Source organism: Schistocerca nitens, chromosome 3, assembly GCF_023898315.1.
Source record: "Schistocerca nitens isolate TAMUIC-IGC-003100 chromosome 3, iqSchNite1.1, whole genome shotgun sequence".
Taxonomy (NCBI): domain Eukaryota; kingdom Metazoa; phylum Arthropoda; class Insecta; order Orthoptera; family Acrididae; genus Schistocerca; species Schistocerca nitens.
In genome coordinates, this window is record NC_064616.1 from 77,070,219 (window position 1) to 77,090,647 (window position 20,429).

At 47.1% G+C, this 20,429-nt stretch overlaps 1 protein-coding gene across 2 annotated transcripts in view; it reads left to right on the forward strand.

Moving 5' to 3' along the window:
* LOC126248037 (serum response factor homolog) overlaps positions 1–20,429 on the forward strand; it is a 257,210-nt gene that overhangs the window by 60,240 nt on the left and 176,541 nt on the right. For both annotated transcript variants that reach the window (XM_049948658.1, XM_049948659.1), the window contains exon 3: positions 18,296–18,389. In XM_049948658.1, the coding sequence (XP_049804615.1) occupies positions 18,296–18,389 (94 nt within the window). The remainder of the gene's footprint in view (positions 1–18,295; positions 18,390–20,429) is intronic.

Here is a 20,429-nt window from a genome sequence, read left to right on the forward strand (position 1 = left end):
TAGTCCATGTCGATCATTATACAGGATGGTCCATTAATAGTGACCGGGCCAAATATCTCACGAAATAAGCATCAGACGAAAAAACTACGAAGAACTAAACTCGTCTTGCTTGTTGGGAAACGAGATGGCGCTATGGTTCGCCCGCTAGATGACGATGCCATAGGTCAAACGAATATCAACAGCGTTTTTTTTTACATAGTAACCTCCATTTTTATTACATATTCGTGTAGTACGTAAAGAAATATGAATGTTTTAGTTGGACCACTTTTTTTGCTTTGTGATAGATGGCGCTGTATTAGTCACAAACGTATAAATACGTGGTATCATGTAACATTCCGCCAGTGCCGACGGTATTTGCTTCGTGATACATTACCCGTGTTAAAATGGACCGTTTACCAACTGCGGAAAAGCTCGATATCGTGTTGATGTATGGCTATTGTGATCAAAATGCCCAACGGGCGTGTGCTATGTATACTGCTCGGTATCGTGGACGAAATCATCTAAATGTATGACCGTTCGCTGGATAGTCACGTTATTTAAGGCAACAGGAAGTGTTCAGCCACATGTGAAACGTCGACCACGACCTGCAACAAATGATGATACTCAAGTAGGTATTTTAGCTGCTGTCGCGGCTAATCCGCACATCAGTAGCAGACAAATTGTGCGAGAATCGGGAATCTCAAAAACCCGTCTGTGTTGAGAATTTTACATCAACATCGATTGCACCCGTACCATATTTCAATGCACCAGGAATTGCATGGCGACGACTTTGAACGTCGTGTACAGTTCTGCCACTGGGCACAAGAGAAATTACGGGACGATGACAGACTTTTTGCACGCGTTCTATTTAGCGACGAAGCGTCATTCACCAACAGCGATAACGTAAACAGGCATAATGTGCACTATTGGGCAACGGAAAATCCGCGATGGCTGCGACAAGTGGAACATCAGCGACCTTGGCGGGTTAATGTATGGTGCGGCATTATGGGACGAAGGATAATTGGCCCCCATTTTATCGATGGCAATCTAAATGGTGCAATGTATGCTGATTTCCTACGTAATGTTCTACCGATGTTACCACAAGATGTTTCACTGCATGACAGACTGGCGATGGACTTCCAACATGATGGATGTCCGGCACATAGCTCGTGTGTAGTTAAGTGTTATTGAATAGCATATTTCATGACAGGCGAATTGGTCGTCGAAGCACCATACCATGGCCCGCACGTTCACCGGATCTGACGTCCCCGGATTTCTTTCTGTGGGGAAAGTTGAAGGATATTTGCCATCGCGATCCACCGACAGCGTCTGACAACATATGTGTCAGCGCATTGTCAATGCATTTGCGAACATTACGGAAGGCGAACTACTCGCTGTTGAGAGGAATGTCGTTACACGTATTGCCAAATGCATTGAGGTTGACGGACATCATTTTGAGCATTTATTGCATTAAATCGCTATTTACAGATAATCACGCCGAAACAGCATGCGTTCTCAGAAATGATAAGTTCACAACGGTACATGTATCACATTGGAACAACCGAAATAAAATGTTCAAACGTACCTACGTTCTGTATTTTAATTTAAGAAACCTACTTGTTACCAAATGTTCGTCTAAAATTGTGAGCCATATGTTTGTGACTATTATAGCGATATCCATCACAAAGCGAAAAAGTGGTCCAACTAAAACAATATTTCTTTACGTACTACACGAATATGTAATAAAAAGCCGGCGGGTGTGGCCAAGCGGTTCTAGGTGATTCAGTCTGGAACCGCGCGACCGCTACGCTCGCAGGTTCGAATCCTGCCTCGGGCATGGATGTGTGTGATGTCTTTAGGTTAGTTAGGTTTAAGTAGTGCTAAGTTCTAGGGGATTGATGACCTCAGATGTTAAGTCCCATAGTGCTCAGAGCCATTTGAACCATTTTGAATAATGTTGTCCTGCATGTACCTCATTGTCGCGTAGTGTTCACAAAAGGGATGGGGGTAGGGAGGGTTCTCGGTACCCATCTGTATAAAGTCTAAATTTATCTGGCTTTCAGTTTGTGGTCATTACGCGACCATCATGTTGATGGAAGGGATATGGTTCTTGACTCGTATTGGAACGTAGGTTCTCACAATTTTGAAATGAAGGCTCTGTAGAATTAACTGCTCTTTTCTGTAGCATCTTCTTGTAGAGTTCTTTGTCGATTATTTTTCGCGTTGCCCAGACAACCCCGATTTACTTTTTGTGTGTCTTGTCGTATTCACGTAAGATGAACACCGAGTGACTTCCTATGCAGTGTAGATATTCATTGTATTTAAGAATGTGTGTTCACTCATATGTGATTTGGTCGAAAAATATTTTACTAATAGAGTCCAAAACTATAAACTCATCGGCGAAGTTTTACAGGCACGAAGCTGTGCTCCCAAGGAAGCGTGACAGGAGCTCCACTATTTCCAGAATGCATCTACGATTATCAGACGTAATCAGCACCACTATAATATTGTTCGCTAACTATGCTGTTGCAGAGAAGTATTGTCTATGAACGATCGTAAGGAATTGCAGAGAGCCTTCGACTAAATTTCCATTTTGTGCAATGTACTGCAGCTCTCTTTAAATATGGATAAATGCTGAATAATACTTAAACAAGGAAAAACCAGATTAATGACGTACACTTTGAGCACGTGAGAGCGTATAAATGTTTAGACATACTGCTAAGAGGTAATATTGAATGGAATGAACACACAAAATCAGTAATATGCCAGGGGAATGCAAGACGTAGGATTTTTTGGACGGGTTCTGGGAAAATGCAATACATCTATAAAGGCAGCAGAGTACAAGGTACTATCACGACAAATTGTACAGTATTTCTCTAGCCTTTGGAGTCCTTATTAAGTAGGCATGCCGATGGATATTGAAGGAATCCACGGATGCGTTGCTAAGATCATAACGGGGTGCTTTAACTCATAGGAAAGTATAACATTAATGCTCGTGCGACTTAGAAATATATGCTTTGAATGATCGGCGCGTGCGTGTGCGCTTTGTCTTTAATGAGTTCTTCATCGATGGGACGATAAATCATAATCGTCCTTCAATTCAAAAAACCCCTTGACGAGTCGCCTAGCTGTCCCTCGAATATTCTCATAATTCTAACAGTATTTCAGAATTGATCGAACGTCAGTTGTGTGCGAGACTCAATCGTGGGCGAATTCCATTCATCCAGTAAATCAGCTTGGTATTGCCTTTTCTGTGGCTAAAATTACATGGTTCGGGCATAAATCACCGTGGGTAGAGGCGTTTAAGATGGATTCCAATGAATGATAGCAAATACTGTAGTTTCGTAAATAATAGATTTCAGCTATCAGTCGTCCTTTGGAATATTTATTGGCCGATCTAGATTTCGGCTAGCAACTAGCCATTCTCAATGCACTATCCTTTTTTGGTCAATGTATGTAATCCCTGTCGGTCTGGCTTTGTACACAGTTCATGTTTTTGCGGAAGGCGGGCTGTGTGGAGAACACATCGGTTGGTTATATGGCGCCATCTGTGTGAACTATATATAAACCTCAATGGAAGTAAACCTCTTCAAATTTAATTGCATGAAATTGAACATAAGTAAAATTTTTCTTATAGCCGTGCTGCTTCTCGATCGTCTCCATCTGCTTGGCCGTACACAAACATTATCTTGGCTTGTTCCCGACATGAATACCGGATCAATCTGCTGCTTACAGTATGCTGCGTCAGTCTCACAGCCTGCAGCACGCCCCCTGCGGGTCCGGGGTAAGAATAGGCCCGAGGTATTCCTGCCTGTGGTAAGAGACGACTAAAAGGAGTTTCAACCGTTTCGGCCTTCCATGTGATGGTCCCCCTTGGGGTTTGACCTCCATTTTTTTTTTTTTTTCAAAATTCTACAGAGGTACGAACCTTTTGGGGAAGGACGCCTTACGTGGTGTACCACTGGTCCTCAGTGCACTAAGACCTTGGCACTCAGCATTTGTACCGGCGTTGTAACCATACCCACTATTCCTCAAATTGGGCCTAAACGCCTGATGGGTTGTACAAGTTACGCCCATAGTGCGTCCCCATCTGCACCTACGATCATGATGGACTTTCCATGGCACCAGAAATCCAGCACGGTAGCCAGCCCGTTGTGGTGGGGTCGTCATGTTCCCTCTGGGTTGTAGCCCCCTGACAACACAGGGATCGTACTGCCGATACCTGAGCTGCACCCTCCCCACGTCGGCCAAGGAGTAGATGCCCGTCTCCTTGGGGCATCAGGACTCCCGGCAACGGTCATCCTGCCAGGTGGCCGTTGCCGAGGCTGGGTGGCGCCCGTGGGGAGAGCCCTGGTCGGAGTGGGTGGTATCGGGGCGGACGTTTCGTAGATGAAACGTCAACACGTATCAGGTCGCTCTGCGGCCGAGTCTTTCAAAAGGAAACGTACTGTCTCTGGTTCTGGTTCTCCTGCCCTTTCCCCCTTGGCCACTCCCTGGGAGGAGGGACAGGCCCGCCGGCTTGGGGCGAAGTACTTCCCCCGCTATTTGGTCTGTTCTCGAACCGATGGGGGGACGTTCGCCACCTCCAAGCCCATGTTCTTTGTTCAGCACATTGAGGACATCTTCGGGGAAATCGAGGCTCTCAGTAAGATGCGTTCGGGGTCCGTTCTTATAAAGACCACCTCCGCCACACAGTCGGCGGCGCTCCAGGCGTGCGACCGCCTAGGGGATATCCCAGTGTCCATTGTCCCGCATCTGGCACTAAATAGGACGTAGGGGGTTATTTTTCATCGGGACCTCCTGCTGCAATCTGATGAGGAGCTCAGGGCCAACCTGGAGCGCCGAGGCGTGCATTTCGTCCGGCGTGTCCAGCGCGGCCCCAAAGACCGTCGCAGCGACACCGGGGCCTTTATCCTCGCCTTCGAGGGGGACGTTCTCCCGGAGAAGGTAAAGGTGATGTGCTACCGGTGCCACGTGCGACCTTACGTCCCGCCTCCTATGCGCTGTTTTCGGTGTTTGCGCTTTGGGCACATGTCGTCACGGTGTGAGGCTGAGCCCCTTTGTGGCGATTGTGGACGTCCTCTTCGTGAGGAACATACATGCACCCCACCACCTCGGTGCGTTAATTGTCCTGGCATCCACTCGCCTAGATCCTCAGACTGCCCCGCATATCAGAAGGAGAAGAAGATACAAGAACTCAAAACTTTGGATCGTCTCTCTTATTCTGAGCCCAGGAAGAAGTATGACTGCCTCCATCCCATCCCGTGCCGTTGACCACTTCGTTTGCCTCAGTTGTGTCCCCTCCTTCCGCGGTATCCTCACCCCTATCCTGCCCCGCTCCGCCTCCTCCCCCCATCCGGGGTCTCTGCCTCCGCCTCCCAAATCCCTCCCTTCCAAATCCTCCTCCCCCGTGGCCCCCGCCCCCTCTGCTCCAGGGGCCACCCTTCCTCCTCCTCCTTCTCCTCCCCCCCCCCCCCGCCGCCTGAGAAGCGATCCTCTTCTCAGGCGTCCATCGGGGAAACGTTCCGGGCCCCAGCTTCCGAGGTCCGGCGTTCCAAAACGGACCCCGCGCGTGAGGACCTTCTTCGGGTCCAGCCCACCACCCCTGTGCCTCCTCGGACTTCCAAGAAGGCCCCCAAGAAGAAGTCTCTATCCCCCTCTCCACCCCAGCACGTTTCGTCTGACGCTCCATCCGTGAGTCGCTGCTCCCAGCCGTCCCCAGTTTCGCCGGGACGCTCTGCTGCCAGGCGCTCAGCTGGCCTCTCGTCGGCAAATGATGCTGCCCCTCCTACACCACCAGGGACAGCGGCCGCAGCTGGCGACGACTCGATGGAACAGGATCCGCCTCCCGCCGGTTGTAGCGTTGTTCCCTCGAAACCTGGCCCTCCGCGGCCGTCGAGGTGACCAGCTCTTCCCCCGTCTCGTTCCCCCTCTTTTTTGACTAGCGATGGCCTTGTTACATTGGAACATAAGAGGTATTCGATCTAATCGGGAGGAATTACAACTGCTCCTCCGCCTGCACTGTCCGCTCGTCCTTGGTCTCCAGGAAACCAAGTTGCGCCCGACTGACCGTATTGCCTTTACCCACTATACCTCGGAGCGGTATGACCTCACCCCTGTGGACGGTATCCCAGCTCATGGTGGGGTCATGTTGCTCGTTCGGGACGATGTCTATTACCATCCCATCCCATTGACCACCCCACTCCAAGCAATAGCTGTCCGTATTACTCTTTCTGCTTTTACTTTTTCAGTTTGTACCATCTACACTCCATCGTCATCCGCTGTTAGTCGGGCTGACATGATGCACCTGATTGTTCAGCTTCCCCCGCCGTTTTTATTGTTTGGCGACTTCAATGCCCATCATCCCCTTTGGGGCTCTCCTGCATCCTGTCAAAGAGGCTCACTCTTGGCGGATGTCTTCAACCATCTCAATCTTGTCTGCCTCAATACTGGCGCCCCGACTTTCCTCTCGGACTCTACTCATACCTACTCCCACTTGGACCTCTCGATCTGTTCTACCACTCTTGCCCGTCGGTTCGAGTGGTATGTCCTTTCTGACACCTATTCGAGCGACCACTTCCCCTGTGTCGTTCGTCTCCTGCACCACACCCCATCCCCAAGTCCTTCGAGCTGGAACATACCGAAAGCTGACTGGGGTCTTTACTCCTCCCTGGCGACCTTTCCGGACCACGATTTTCTCAGTTGTGACAGTCAGGTCGAATACCTCACGGCTGTTATCATCAATGCTGCCGAACGTTCCATTCCTCGTACTACCTCTTCTTCACGTCGCGTTTCCGTCCCCTGGTAGAACGAGGCTTGTAGAGACGCTATCCGTGCTCGACGACGTGCTTTACGCACCTTTCGCCGCCATCCTACGTTGGCGAATTGTATTCGATACAAACGACTCCGAGCGCAATGCCGTAGAGTCATCAAAGACAGCAAAAAGGCTTGTTGGGCCTCTTTTACCAGCTCCTTTAACAGTTTTACTCCCTCTCCTGTCGTCTGGGGTGGCCTGCGCCGGCTGTCTGGCATTAAGGCCTACTCCTCGGTACCTGGCCTGACCTCAGGTAACGAGGTCCTCGTTGATCCTGTGGCTAACGCCTTCGGCCGGTTTTTCGCGGAGGTTTCAAGCTCCGCCCATTACCACCCTGCCTTCCTTCCCAGGAAAGAGGCAGAAGAGGCTCGGCGACCTTCCTTCCACTCGCTGAATCTGGAAACTTATAATGCCCCTTTACTATGCGGGAACTCGAACATGCGCTTGCACTGTCCCGGTCCTCTGCTCCGGGGCCAGATGCCATCCACGTTCAGATGCTGGCACACCTTTCTCCGGCGGGCAAAAGCTTCCTTCTTCGTACCTACAATCGCGTCTGGACCGAAGGTCAGGTCCCCATGCGTTGGCGTGACGCCGTCGTTGTTCCTATACCCAAACCCGGGAAGGATAGACACCTTCCTTCTAGTTACCGCCCCATTTCTCTTACAAGCTGTGTCTGTAAGTTGATGGAGCGCATGGTTCATGCTCGGTTAGTTTGGATTCTTGAATCTCGACGGCTACTTACCAATGTCCAATGCGGCTTTCGTCGCCGCCGCTCCGCTGTTGACCACCTTGTGACCTTGTCGACATTCATCATGAACAACTTTTTGCGAAGGCGCCAAACGGTAGCCGTGTTCTTCGATTTGGAGAAGGCTTATGATACCTGTTGGAGAGGAGGTATCCTCCGCACTATGCACAGGTGGGGCCTACGCGGTCGCCTGCCCCTTTTTATTGATTCCTTTTTAACGGATCGAAAGTTTAGGGTACGTGTGGGTTCCGTATTGTCAGACGTCTTCCTCCAGGAGAACGGAGTGCCTCAGGGCTCCGTCTTGAGCGTAGCCCTTTTTGCCATCGCGATCAATCCAATTATGGATTGCATTCCACCTAATGTCTCAGGCTCTCTCTTTGTCGATGACTTCGCGATCTACTGCAGTGCCCAGAGAACATGCCTCCTGGAGCGCTGCCTTCAGCGTTGTCTAGACAGCCTATACTCATGGAGCGTGGCAAATGGCTTCCGGTTCTCTGAAGAGAAGACGGTTTGTATCAACTTTTGGCGATATAAAGCGTTCCTTCCGCCATCCTTACATCTCGGTCCCGTTGTTCTCCCATTCGTGGAAACAACTAAGTTTCTACGGCTCACGTTGGACAGGAAACTTTGTTGGTCTCCGCATGTCTCTTATTTGGCGGCCCGTTGTACACATTCCCTTAATGTCCTCAGAGTTCTTAGTGGTTCATCTTGGGGAGCGGATCGCACTGTCCTGCTTCGCTTGTATCGGTCCATAATCCGATCGAAGCTGGATTATGGGAGCTTCGTCTACTCGTCTGCTCGGCCATCCCTCTTACGCCGTCTCAACTCCATCCACCATCGGAGGTTACGTCTTGCGACCGGAGCCTTCTACACTAGTCCTGTCGAGAGTCTTTATGCTGAAGCTGCCGAATTACCATTGACCTACCGGCGCGACGTACTGCTGTGTCGGTATGCCTGCCGGCTGTTGTCTATGCCCGACCACCCCTCTTACCAGTCCTTCTTCGCCGATTCTCTCGACCGTCAGTACGGGTTGTATGTGTCTGCCCTGCTGCCCCCCGGAGTCCGCTTCCGTCGCCTGCTTCGACAATTGGATTTTGCCCTCCCTACCACCTTCAGAGAGGGTGAGAGCCCGACACCACCTTGGCTCCAGGCTCCGGTTCATATTTATCTCGACCTCAGCTCACTCCCGAAGGAGGGTACTCCGGCTACAGTGTATTGCTCACGGTTTGTCGAACTTCGTGCTCGACTTGCCGGTCACACCTTTATTTACACCGATGGCTCCAAAACTGACGATGGTGTCGGCTGTGCCTTTGTCGTCGGGGCCGCCACCTTTAAATACCGGCTCCTCGACCAATGTTCCAGCTTTACGGCCGAGCTTTTTGCTCTCCATCAGGCCGTTCAGTATGCCTGCCGCCACCGCCATTCATCGTATGTACTCTGCTCTGACTCACTCAGTGCTCTTCAGAGCCTTGGAGCTCCCTATCCGGTCCATCCCTTGGTTCAACGGATACAGCAGTGTCTCCATTCTTTCGCTGATAATGGTTCTCCTGTCAGCTTTCTGTGGGTTCCCGGACATGTAGGAGTGCCTGGGAATGAGGCTGCGGATGATGCAGCCAAGGCTGCAGTCCTCCTGCCTCGGCCAGCCTCCCATTGTGTCCCGTCATCTGACGTTCGCGGGGATGTTTGTAAGAGGCTTGTGTCGTTGTGGTGGGATGCTTGGTCATCCCTCCAAGGAAACAAGCTCTGGGCAGTAAAACTGCTCCCAACTGCTTGGACAACCTCCTCCCGACCATCTCGGCGAGAGGAGGTCCTTCTGACCAGGTTGCGGATTGGGCATTGGCGGTTTAGCCACCGCTACCTGCGCTCCGGTGACCCAGCCCCGCAGTGCCCTTGTGGTCAGGCATTAACAGTGCGCCATGTTTTATTGTCGTGTCCCCGCTTTAGTCAATCTCGTGTTGTCCTCTCCCTGCCATCTACTTTACCGGATATTTTAGCTGATGACGCTCGAGCAGCTGCTCGTGTTCTGCGTTTTATAACTTTGACTGGCTTGTCCAAAGACATCTAACCTTTTTACTTATTTTATCTACATCTTTGTCAGGTCTTTCTGGTGTCCCCCCCCCCCCCTCCCCTTGAGTTTTACTAGATTCCATTTGCTCTAACAACAGTGACTGGGCGCTAATGACCTCAGTAGTTGAGCGCCCTTAAACCCCACAAAAAAAAAGCCTGCAGCACACAAGGAACACATGACACGTAGTCAGAGGAATTGTCATTCGTCAGAGACATGTACCGTGGCAACGGTGAATTTCCGGACACATGTTCATAGACCCTTTTTTTGTCCGCAGCTCGTGATCTAGTGGCTAGCGTTGCTGCCTCTGGATCACAGAGTCCCAGGTTCGATTCCCGGCCGGGTTGGGGATTTTCTCTGCCCGGGGACTGGGTGTTTGTGTCGTCGTCATCATTTTCTCATCATTCGTGATACTGGCTAGATTGGACTGTGTAAAACAATGGACTATGTAAACATTGGGACTTTGTACGGGCGCTGATGCCCACGTAGTTGAGCGCCCGACAGACCAAACATAATCATCGTAGACCATTTTTTCCCTCCATTTCCAGTCAGGAATTCGTCCCTGCAGTTGATCGCTTTTATTAATGTTAATTCTGTGTAGAGAATAAGAGGAGTCCTATTACACTCCATGGAGGACCCCTGACGATAGCCTTGTCTCTGAAGAACACTCGCCGTCGAGGACAACCTCGTGAGTTCTGTACATATTCCATATGGTTGCTCTGTAATTATGAATCAATTCCTTTACCTTTGTTATATACAGGAGTAACCTCGGCTTTTTTCCAGTCGCATGGGACTTTGCTCTGGGCGCGAAATTCGCCATAAATGATAGCTAAGTAAGAGGCCAATACCGATAAGTACTCTTTGTAAAACCGACTTGGGATTCCATCCGGATCTGGCGACTTATTTGTTTTTTCAACTCTTTCAGTTGCTTCTCTACCCCAGGGATGCCTATTTCGATGTCCTCCATGCGGGAGTCTGTGAGACAGTCAAACGATGGTCGTGTGTTCTTCGATCCCTCTGTGTGAATGATTTCTTACACACTCAATTTAGAGCTTCAGATTTCCTTTCGTTGGGTTCTGTTGCCACACCAGACTGGTCGGCGAGTGAGTGGATAGAAGCCTTAGACTGGCTTAGTGGTTTCACGTATGATGACCAGACCACTTGTTTCACGCGCAGCACAAACATTCGAGTGTGGTCGATACCCTGGACATGTATTCCGTATCCTCGTCGACCATATTGATTTAGGGTTGCTGTAATACAAATCGTTTCACACTAGTGCTCTGAGGGTTCCGTAAACAGACAACAGCAATGCCTTCGTTCAATTACTGTTCAGCGGAGTGCCTGCTGCTGCTGCTTCTGCATCACTAACGAGTTTGATGTTGACAGGACGTGAAACTCTGCTCTCGCTTCGTTATGCTGCAGTAATCGTGAGAACTCTGCCCAGGATGGTCTCATTGATACTGAATATTAGCTCGTTGCGTATTTTATGCGCTGAAAACAGCGGGTGTGGAAATCTTGTTGACTAGAGATTTATCGATTCGTAGCTGTCCGAACCAAATACGTTAATATGGTCATGCACATAAGGCGCAGCTTCACATGTAGGTAAATAAAATGTTACCTCGTGTAGACCTCGTTTAATTCGAACGCTCCTCATGCTGGGGTGTTGTCAACAATTGCAGGATATGTGCTCTTTCCTCAAATATTAATAGCGAATGATTGAGGTCTCCACCGAATTTCGACGTTCTCAAGTGAAGGACACTCTTTATTTACGCTGTAAAAAATATATGGTGGTATTATACGCAAGTCAGCTAAATCCCATGTACTCTAATTCGACGGTCTGATACTAGAACAGTTAAATATGTGCTAGTACACATAGTGTTGTTGCAGGTGGTTCTAATAATTGAAGCGTTGCTGTCTGATCTTATAAGACGGTATTGGCTGTTAGGCCAAAAAGTAAGTTGTCTAACAAAGAGTGAAGTAAGAGACAAAACAATCGTTCGGGATTTTGTTTGAGCGGATGCGGCGATACACTTCGTCAGGCTGCTTTTGCAGTTTCCATCGATACAGACTCGTTTTTCTCTCTTCACTGTCTCCACGAGACAACTAATGCATTGGTGAGCCGTACCGACTCGAGAACGGTAGATTAAATACTTAACACACGGGTTTGGCCGGAGCTCCAACCAAGGCTGAATACCTCACTCGATGGCGGCGTAACTTTGTTCGATAGGACTGAGGTCTTATGAAATGGATCGCGATCCAAGCGTCCTAATACCAGTGGCGTTTTCCGTGCATCATTATCACAGTTTAAGAGACAGTTGGGTGCATTGTCGTGTTAGTGTACAATTGTGGTTTAATAAATAATGCACCACAAATTTTTATCAGAACATACTTGAATAAGAGTTAGAATTTGATGCCAATATCGATCAACATTTCTTTTACATGAACTATTTTTCTACATATTATTGCCTCTGTCACGTTCTATGGCCTTACGCCAGCATTGTGAGAGAGCATGTATTTCCTGTTGGCAAAAGCTGTTGCCCTGTGCTCGTAGCCATGTTTTCACTGCATGAATTACGACCTCACCAACTTCAAAGAGTGTCCCCTGTAACGAATCCCTAAGTGGCCCAAACAAATGGAAGTCCGAGGGCGCCTCTAGACTATTGGGAGGATGAGGCCGTGTGTTTCCTGGTTATGAGACTGGTGTACGGTCGTGTATCGTCATGCTGCAAGATTTCATTTGGATTTTTGTCATACCAGACACGTTTTAAACGTTTCTTGAACTTTTCAGAGTATTTGCGTATGCTTCTGGATTAATGGTTGACCTTTTGGCAATATATCCGCGAAAATTACGCCTTGACTATCCTAGAAGACTGCCGTCTTGAGTTTTCCAGCGGAGGGAACTGCTTTGAAATTCTTCTTTTTTTGTAATTACGAGTGGTGCCACTTCATTCTCTGCCTTTGATTCTGGCAGAGAATAGTACACCCAGGTTCGTCGATTCCACAGACTTCAAGAAGAATGTAATAATTACAGTTCTAAGGACGGCAGGTGTTGAAAGGTATGAATATTACTGAATTATCGGTTTAATAAGTCGTGCTAGCAAATTGACACGAATTATGTACAGAAGAATTGAAAAAACTGGTAGAAGCCAACATAGCGGAAGACAGTTTGAAATTTTGAAGTTAGCGGAGATGAAATACAGGGAGCTAAAAGTTATTTACAACTTGTGCAGAAACCAGACAGTTGGTTAGAATACATCGGCCTTATGGGAAACAATGTTAAACAATGTGAGTTAAATAGTTGGCGAAATTCAAACAGCAAAATACTACGGACTAGTTGTAGATTGAACGGTAGAAACGGCACATGAAGGTCAGCTAGATGTTGCCGTAAGGTATTGTTTCGAGGAAAGATATCGCAAAATATTTTTTGTTTTGTTCCCATACACAGTCATACGGGCGAAGGTATCAGAAGAATTGAGTGAATGTGATAAATTTCGTGTGGCAGTTATTACAGTTGTTTGATAAACTACTAGCAGAGTTAAAAAAGCGTGAGGTGTTGCGAAGTGCCGGCCGAAGTGGCCGTGCGGTTAAAGGCGCTGCAGTCTGGAGCCGCAAGACCGCTACGGTCGCAGGTTCGAATCCTGCCTCGGGCATGGATGTTTGTGATGTGCTTAGGTTAGTTAGGTTTAACTAGTTCTAAGTTCTAGGGGACAAATGACCTCAGCAGTTGAGTCCCATAGTGCTCAGAGCCATTTGAACCATTTTTTTTTTTTTTTTTTTTTTTTGCGAAGTAGTCGATCTTTTCGAATCTTTAGAAACAGTATAGTGAAGCAAGAAACTAAAGAACTCTTAACGGAAACGTCAAAACTGTGTGTGTGTGTGTGTGTGTGTGTGTGTGTGTGTGTGTGTGTGTGTGAATTCCTAAGGGACCAAACTGCTTAGGTCATCGGTCCCTAGACTTACACACTACTTAAACTAACTTATGCTAAGAACAACACACACACCCATTCCCGAGGAAGGACTCGAACCTCTGGCGGGAGGGGCCGCGCAGTCCGTGACATGACGCCTTAAACCACGCGGTCACTCCGCGCGGCAAAACTTTTTGAAACATGCAGAGTTTATTTCGGTGAAGAAAGTTTTGCTTCTGAAATGCTTGATTTCAGTGAATATTTTCCATCAAAGAAAAGGCCGCTAACATTGCACCAGTCGTATTATACTTATGAATTAATGGTTGAAAATGATCTTGGTGATGTTTTTCCATATTTAGCGAGTGCTTACCAATCGCGAATTGTGAAGCTGAGAGAGGATTCGCCAAACTAGCCCTTACCAAAAAGAAATTACATGCAATAGTGAAAGGAGAATGCGTTTCTCCCCTTACTTTATCAGTTGAACGTAAGGGTGACCAGTTCTCTTGACGTCCATGAAAGCTAGGAAAATAAATTTTTGAGGAACTCATTTTTTTTATCAATTACATTTATATAATAGGCCACCTTTGTGTGTTTTCGATGCATTTGGAAAGTTGCAGTAGGTATAATATCTAATGCATGGCATTGTTCCTGTCGTAGAACTACGCGAATTCCTCCAACTGTCGTACTGTACTTCACAGAAATGTTTTAGGCCTACACGAAATCAGCGTGGGGCACACATTTTTTCTGGCCACGGGTGTCCACATTGTTTAATCCAGCCCTCGGTCCAAGACCTCAGTCAAAGTCAGTTTGACTTCAGGAAAGGCAAATGCGTTGAAGGTGCTATCAATAGGGTATCCTAAACAAAACACACGTGTAATCATAAATACGCCATTTCACTATTAATCGACATCGGGAGCGCTTTAGCTAATCCGCGGTGGACCATTATGTTAATGCGACACGAGAATTGCAGATACGTTCGCAGCTCGTGGTCTAGTGGCTAGCGTTGCTGGCTCTGAATCGCGGGTTGCTGGGTTCGGTTCCAGGCCGGGTCGGGGATTTCCTCCGTCCGGGGACTGGGTGTCTGAGTTGTCCTATAATTTCATCATTATTCGGGAAAAGTGGCGTACTGGACTGTGAAAAGATGGGAATTGGTACGGGCGCTGATAACTGCGCAGTTGAGCGCCAAGTTACGCCATAAATTTCGTTGTTCATCAAGTCCATTCACTACCTCCTCGTTAGTTATTCGGTCCACCCACCTAATTTTTAACAATATTATGTAGCATCACATTTCAAAAGCGTATATTTTCTTGTCTGAACTGCTTATCGTGAACGTTGTACTTCGGTACAGGACTGCACTTTGTACAAATAGCTTCAGAAAAGATTTCCTAACGCTTAAATTTATATTCGGCGTTAATAATTTTTTCTTTTTAGAAACGCTTTTCTTGCTGTTGGCAGTCACTCTACTTCGACCTATCAGTTCATTTACTGCCCAAATAACTAAACTCATCTAATGATCTTAGTATCTCATTTCCTAATCTATCAGCATCACCCGGTTTAATTCGATTACATTCAATTACCCTTGTTTTACTTTTGTTGATGTTCATCTTATGACCTCATTTCAAGACACTGTCCATTCTTGCAAGTCGTTTGCCGTCTTCGGGACGATAACGATGTCATCGGCAAACTGCAAAGCTTTTATTTCTTTTGCCTGAACTTTAGTTCCCTTTGCAAATATCTTCTTGGTTTTCCTCACTGTTGGCTCAATATACAGATTGAATATTATCGGGCAGAAGCTACAGCCTTGCCTCACTCCCTACTTAACTACTGCTTCCTTTTCACACCCTATACTAATGAAAAAGGAACCGCGTATGGTGGGCGGCAATAAATGATGTCGCCAACAGAATTTCTCCGATATGAAAGACAGCTGTGCCAGGTTGCGACATATACGAGTCCCCCCCTCCCTGCACAATCACTGTAATAGTGAAAGAGAGAATGCGATACTGATATAGTGAAGAAACGTGTAATTAATGTTGTAGAGGATGAGTATAGGAAGAACGTGGACGTGAGTGCTGCGTGGGGGAATGTGCATATGCAACCAACATTGCATTGAGTCCCACTCCAGCTCAACAAACACACTAGCGGCACGTAGAACGAACTGCAATCCCATGAAAGCACTATTGGGTCTCTCTGTGAGGTTAGATCCGCGGAGACTAAAGCATCGACCCCGGTGCCAAATGAAGGACTGCAGAAGTGCTGTGGGAATATCGACCAGAAGGTCACTTACTGTCCAGCACTTATTGGCGCGCAACCACACACACTTAACGCGCGCAGTGTTTACGACATATTCAAGCGGTGTGACCATACATGAAGGAAGAGGCGGGGCGCCATAAAACTGTCTCGAATCCGCACCTTAACTGTTGACATGCGCTGTAAAAGTTGTGATGGAAAGAGTAGAGGTGCAATTTGCTGTCAATACGTGCATTTTGCCCATTCTGCGCTCGACTGCCGAGCTGTGTGATGTTTGACGACAATTCAGTCACGTGACATGTCAAAGTTTTCCATTCGCCGTGGCGATAGAAATTCTATCTCCAGTATAGCAGTTGTCTCTAATACATTTGCTCACGAGTGTCTTCCCAGCATAATGTCTTTGCGAATTACTGCTGGTACATCAAATATTTTTTTCTCTGAACGATGATGATGGAGATGATATGTATGGTAATTGATGGAGAGCGTACTTTTTGGAAGAGCTGAAGGTCTAAAGCAGTTATAATGACAAAATTTGAGAGTTTGTTAGCTGGAGGTGTGCGCAAGACTGCAATTCAGACCGTGGTACTATAGTGGACTTGTGCTCGTGGATCATAGCTTTTTCGTAACGCTGCCGTCAATCTATATTTGATCTTTTATTTTAGATATATTTTTAGTAGTAGTAGTAGTAGTAGTAGTAGTAGTAGTAGTAGTCGTCGTCGTCGTCGTCGTCGTCGTCGTCGTCGTCGTCGGGCTCCAGGTCTGCGGTTTAGAATGTCCCACGAAAGTTGAACCGGACCTATTTCGTGGAATGTAGATGTGGCTAAAGAAATTAATGATCACAAGTCACAAGGTAGGGCAATTTCATTTTAATTTACAATCCGGTGCACTTATCACCACAATAATCAGGAACGTGAGGGAGGATATATACAGCTTTTGTTTGGCGACTGTGGAAGCTTTCATTCTGCGTATATTGGCATTTTAATTATTGCATTTCTGAAACGCAGATTTGAAACCAGCCCTATCTTCGTCTATGATGTTGTGTTAGTTTGAAGATTGTTTCATGCTGATCTCACTAGTCTGCTCTGTGCAAATCTCTTCTCTGCATCATTACTCCAACCTACATGCTCTTGAACGTTTTCATCGTAGTCAAAACTTGGTCTACCTCTGTAATTTTTATCCCCATCCCCACCCCAACTTCCGTTCGTTACCAAACTGACGATTCATTGATGCTTCAGAATGCGTGCAGTCAACTGATCCCTTCTTTTAATAATGACGCACCATCGGTTTCTTTTCTCCCCGATTCCATTCATTGCCTCTTCATTATTCAATGTAACCTTCCTGTCATTACGATTTTTCTGTAACGCCAGGTTTCAATAGCTTTTATTGTACCCTTGGCCACATTTCACTTCCTGTACCATTTCACACGCTGGCTGATCAGCGTGCCAAAACAACAATCATTCATCTTTGTAAACAAAGGAAACTCCAGCATTGGTCGTATAAATTTGAAACCGTTTTTTACTATTGCATATCGATTTCAATCACAGAGTGATCGTCCTCTGTGCAAGATTTCAGCCCAATGTACAATCGTGCACAAAATATAGCTTCAAACAAAGGTGTTCATAGTGAAGAACATGCCAAATAGCAGGTAAGATTAAAACTCTAACCTGCTGGTCGGCATGTTCTTCGCTATGAACACCTATATCTGAAGCTGTATTTTGTGCATGATTATATGAGTCCACTGGACTTAGTCTTGAACAGAAGATGATAGCTCTGTGATTGAAATTGAAATCCAATAGTAACAAAAAAAAAAAAAAAATTCAAATTTATACGACCAACGCTGGAGTTTTCCCTTGTTCGTAATGCTCGTTGTGTCGTCATGGTGCACGAATTTTAATTGGAATCCAAATTCAATCATTAATCCGGCTAGCTAGTTCGAGCCGGTCGCGGGCCATCTTCCCTACCTGGTTAGCTATCGCGCTGCTACGTTAAGTAATACACAATATATCCGGGAAGTGCGTCAGCGTCGGAGGTGTCGGTAGTAAAGTAGTGGAAGAACGTACCTGCTTACGCAGTAGTTTTTTCGTAGCTTTGCACTAGCTCCCTATTTATACCTTCGAATAAAATTTCGCGGTTTTCTTAGTGGCAAAATGTGAGTTTGGCCGTGTTCTCGAAACTGGCGGTGATAGCGGCGCCGTGTCCGGGCCAGATGGTGTTGTGGAGCAGATAAGGGCGACGTATGGCGTGTGGCAGGTGTTCTCTCACGCTGGCGGAGCACCTGTCCGGGCTTCGCTGCCCGGCTGCGGCCGCAGCGCCGCTGTTCTTGCGCCGCTCGCCGGTGCTGAAATATGTAGGCGGTGTCGCCGTTTAATTGTTTTCTGCGCCGTAGGTTCTTGTGCGACCAGGTGCGCTGTGGCTGGCTGCGCCCGCTGCTTACCAATGAGTCTTGACGGATGGGGTCAGGTTTGGCCCCAGCTGTAGCCATTTCTATAATAGGTCGGGCGGCGCGGCTCAGCGACTAATTTGGTGTTGTCGCGTTGCAGGAAGAGGCAATGTCACCGCGGTCGGACGGTGCCGGCCAGGACAGCGCAGACTCCAGCGGCAACGAGTCCCCCGGACACGACGATGCTGCGCGGGGTAAGTTCGACCCTCTGCCTTCTGCTAGCACGCTCCTTTCCACTAATTCCGTTCGTCCTCTCGCTTTCCCACTTCGTAGGCGCCTCCTCCACGGAGTCGATAGTGTTAGCGCTGGTTTTCGATCCCGCTGTCAGATTCCATAAAATGCTTCTGGATGTATAGTACAGTCGTGGTGGTGGGTTCGTCTTCAGTTCGAAGAATTCTTTGACGCAGCTCTCTACGCTAATCTGTCCTGTTCAAATCTCGTCTTAACTACAGAAACTGATTTGAGTTTGACCGCGCCGTGGATATCACTGTTTGGATGACACGGGTCGTTGTCGAACATCGTCCGGCTTCTTTCCGAGGTGTAGATTAACTTTTGCGCCGTGTCTTTTGCCCTTAATAACTTCGTAATTACAGAGAAAGTATTCCACTCATTATTTCCAAAAGCTTTATTTAAATTTACAGATGCTATAAATTTAGGTTTATATTTCTTCGAGGTATCTTTTAAAATACGTCAGTATCGCCTCGCGTGTTCTAGATTTCTCCGGAACCCAAACTGACCTCCCAGGTCGGCTTTTGTCAACCGTGGCATTCTTCTGTAGATCGTAGTGTAGAACAATATCCCATGTTTCGATAGCTGTGGTCGAAATGGTTCAATTAGTTTCGAATCGTATCGTGGTCAGATACTCAGTACTTCTGTAAAGTTACTACGGAAGTTGCACACTTCAAAGTAAAACAGCTTTGATAGTCCATAACTTCCTGGATCAGTAATAATGTTCACTCTCTGAAAAATGTCCGTATTTAGCCACAACCAGAAAACTCGCCACCACCCTCGCTAACATAAACCGACCGACTTTACGCAACGGCTAATAGTCTGACACATGTTCGAGGTGAACGAAAATCGAATCATTGCCTGGCCATTCTGATTAATGACTTCCTTGCATTCCCTATGTCACTTGGTGACGAGTGGCAGTATAGTTCTTTAAACACCACCCCAGCCAGCTTAATTCCTTGTCTATGTCCATTCAGAGAATGTAGTCCTCTCTATGGCTCAGATTACACTGCAAAAGAACTTTGTCAAATACCTTCTACGAAAGACGTTTTATAAAATCTTTTAAAGGTGTGCTGGAGTACTTTTATTATATCTTATAAATGTTAAAGCATGGTCACAGCTTTTATAAAAGATTTATCAGAGGTCTTCGCCAGTGCAGTACGAGCGTAACGAATTAGACCTCGACAGAAAATAACAGACTAACTTTTCTCCCTTCTCCCTAAGTTAAAGCTTGATTTCACTGGAATGCTCTAAATTTTTTGTATGCTTGCTAAAGCTTAAATTTTATGATTAATTTTCAGAAGAAAGTATTGCTTTCAGGTAAGTAATTATTCCCAATGACACAGTTTTGTTTCGGTGGCGGTTTCCAGCAGATTTAGTTTTGGCGAATCTCAGATCTTTCAGGGTTAATTTGCCATCCAAAACTCGTGGAAATACGTCAAAATTGCGATATCACACCATCGCCGATTATTCTGGGGAATTTTGATTCAGTGGTTTAGTTTTATGTAGGTTTCATCAAACAGTTAGTAAAAAGTAAGTAGGAATTTGTAGATTTGTACAGGTGCTCGTACTACTTCTCTAACGGCACAGGTCTTTGGAATGCGGCGTAAGGGAGCAAAATTAGTTGTAGTTACTGTCTCACTTCGGCTTTAGTTTACGGATTCAAAATGGAGTAATAGGAGAAGCTTCCGCAACACGAGGTCGGCGTGACTGCTAACCTCACTCTCAGTGCATTAGAACTGAGCGTTCTCTCGACTTACGAATAGGAAATAGCGGCGATGTTTATGCGCACAAATTGTGGGCGCGGAGCGCGGCCCACGTCGTAGGAAGGCAGCGTACTAGATAGACGAGTGGCCAGGCGCGCGCGTCGGCTCGCCGCTCCATGCTGCTTCCTGATTTGGCGTCGTACCGCTACCCAAATCGGGCCGCATGCAGGCGGGGGCGGTTCTAAACAAAGGTCACGGCCGGCCTCACCCTCTTCTGCAGGCTGGCAGGTCCGCAGGTCT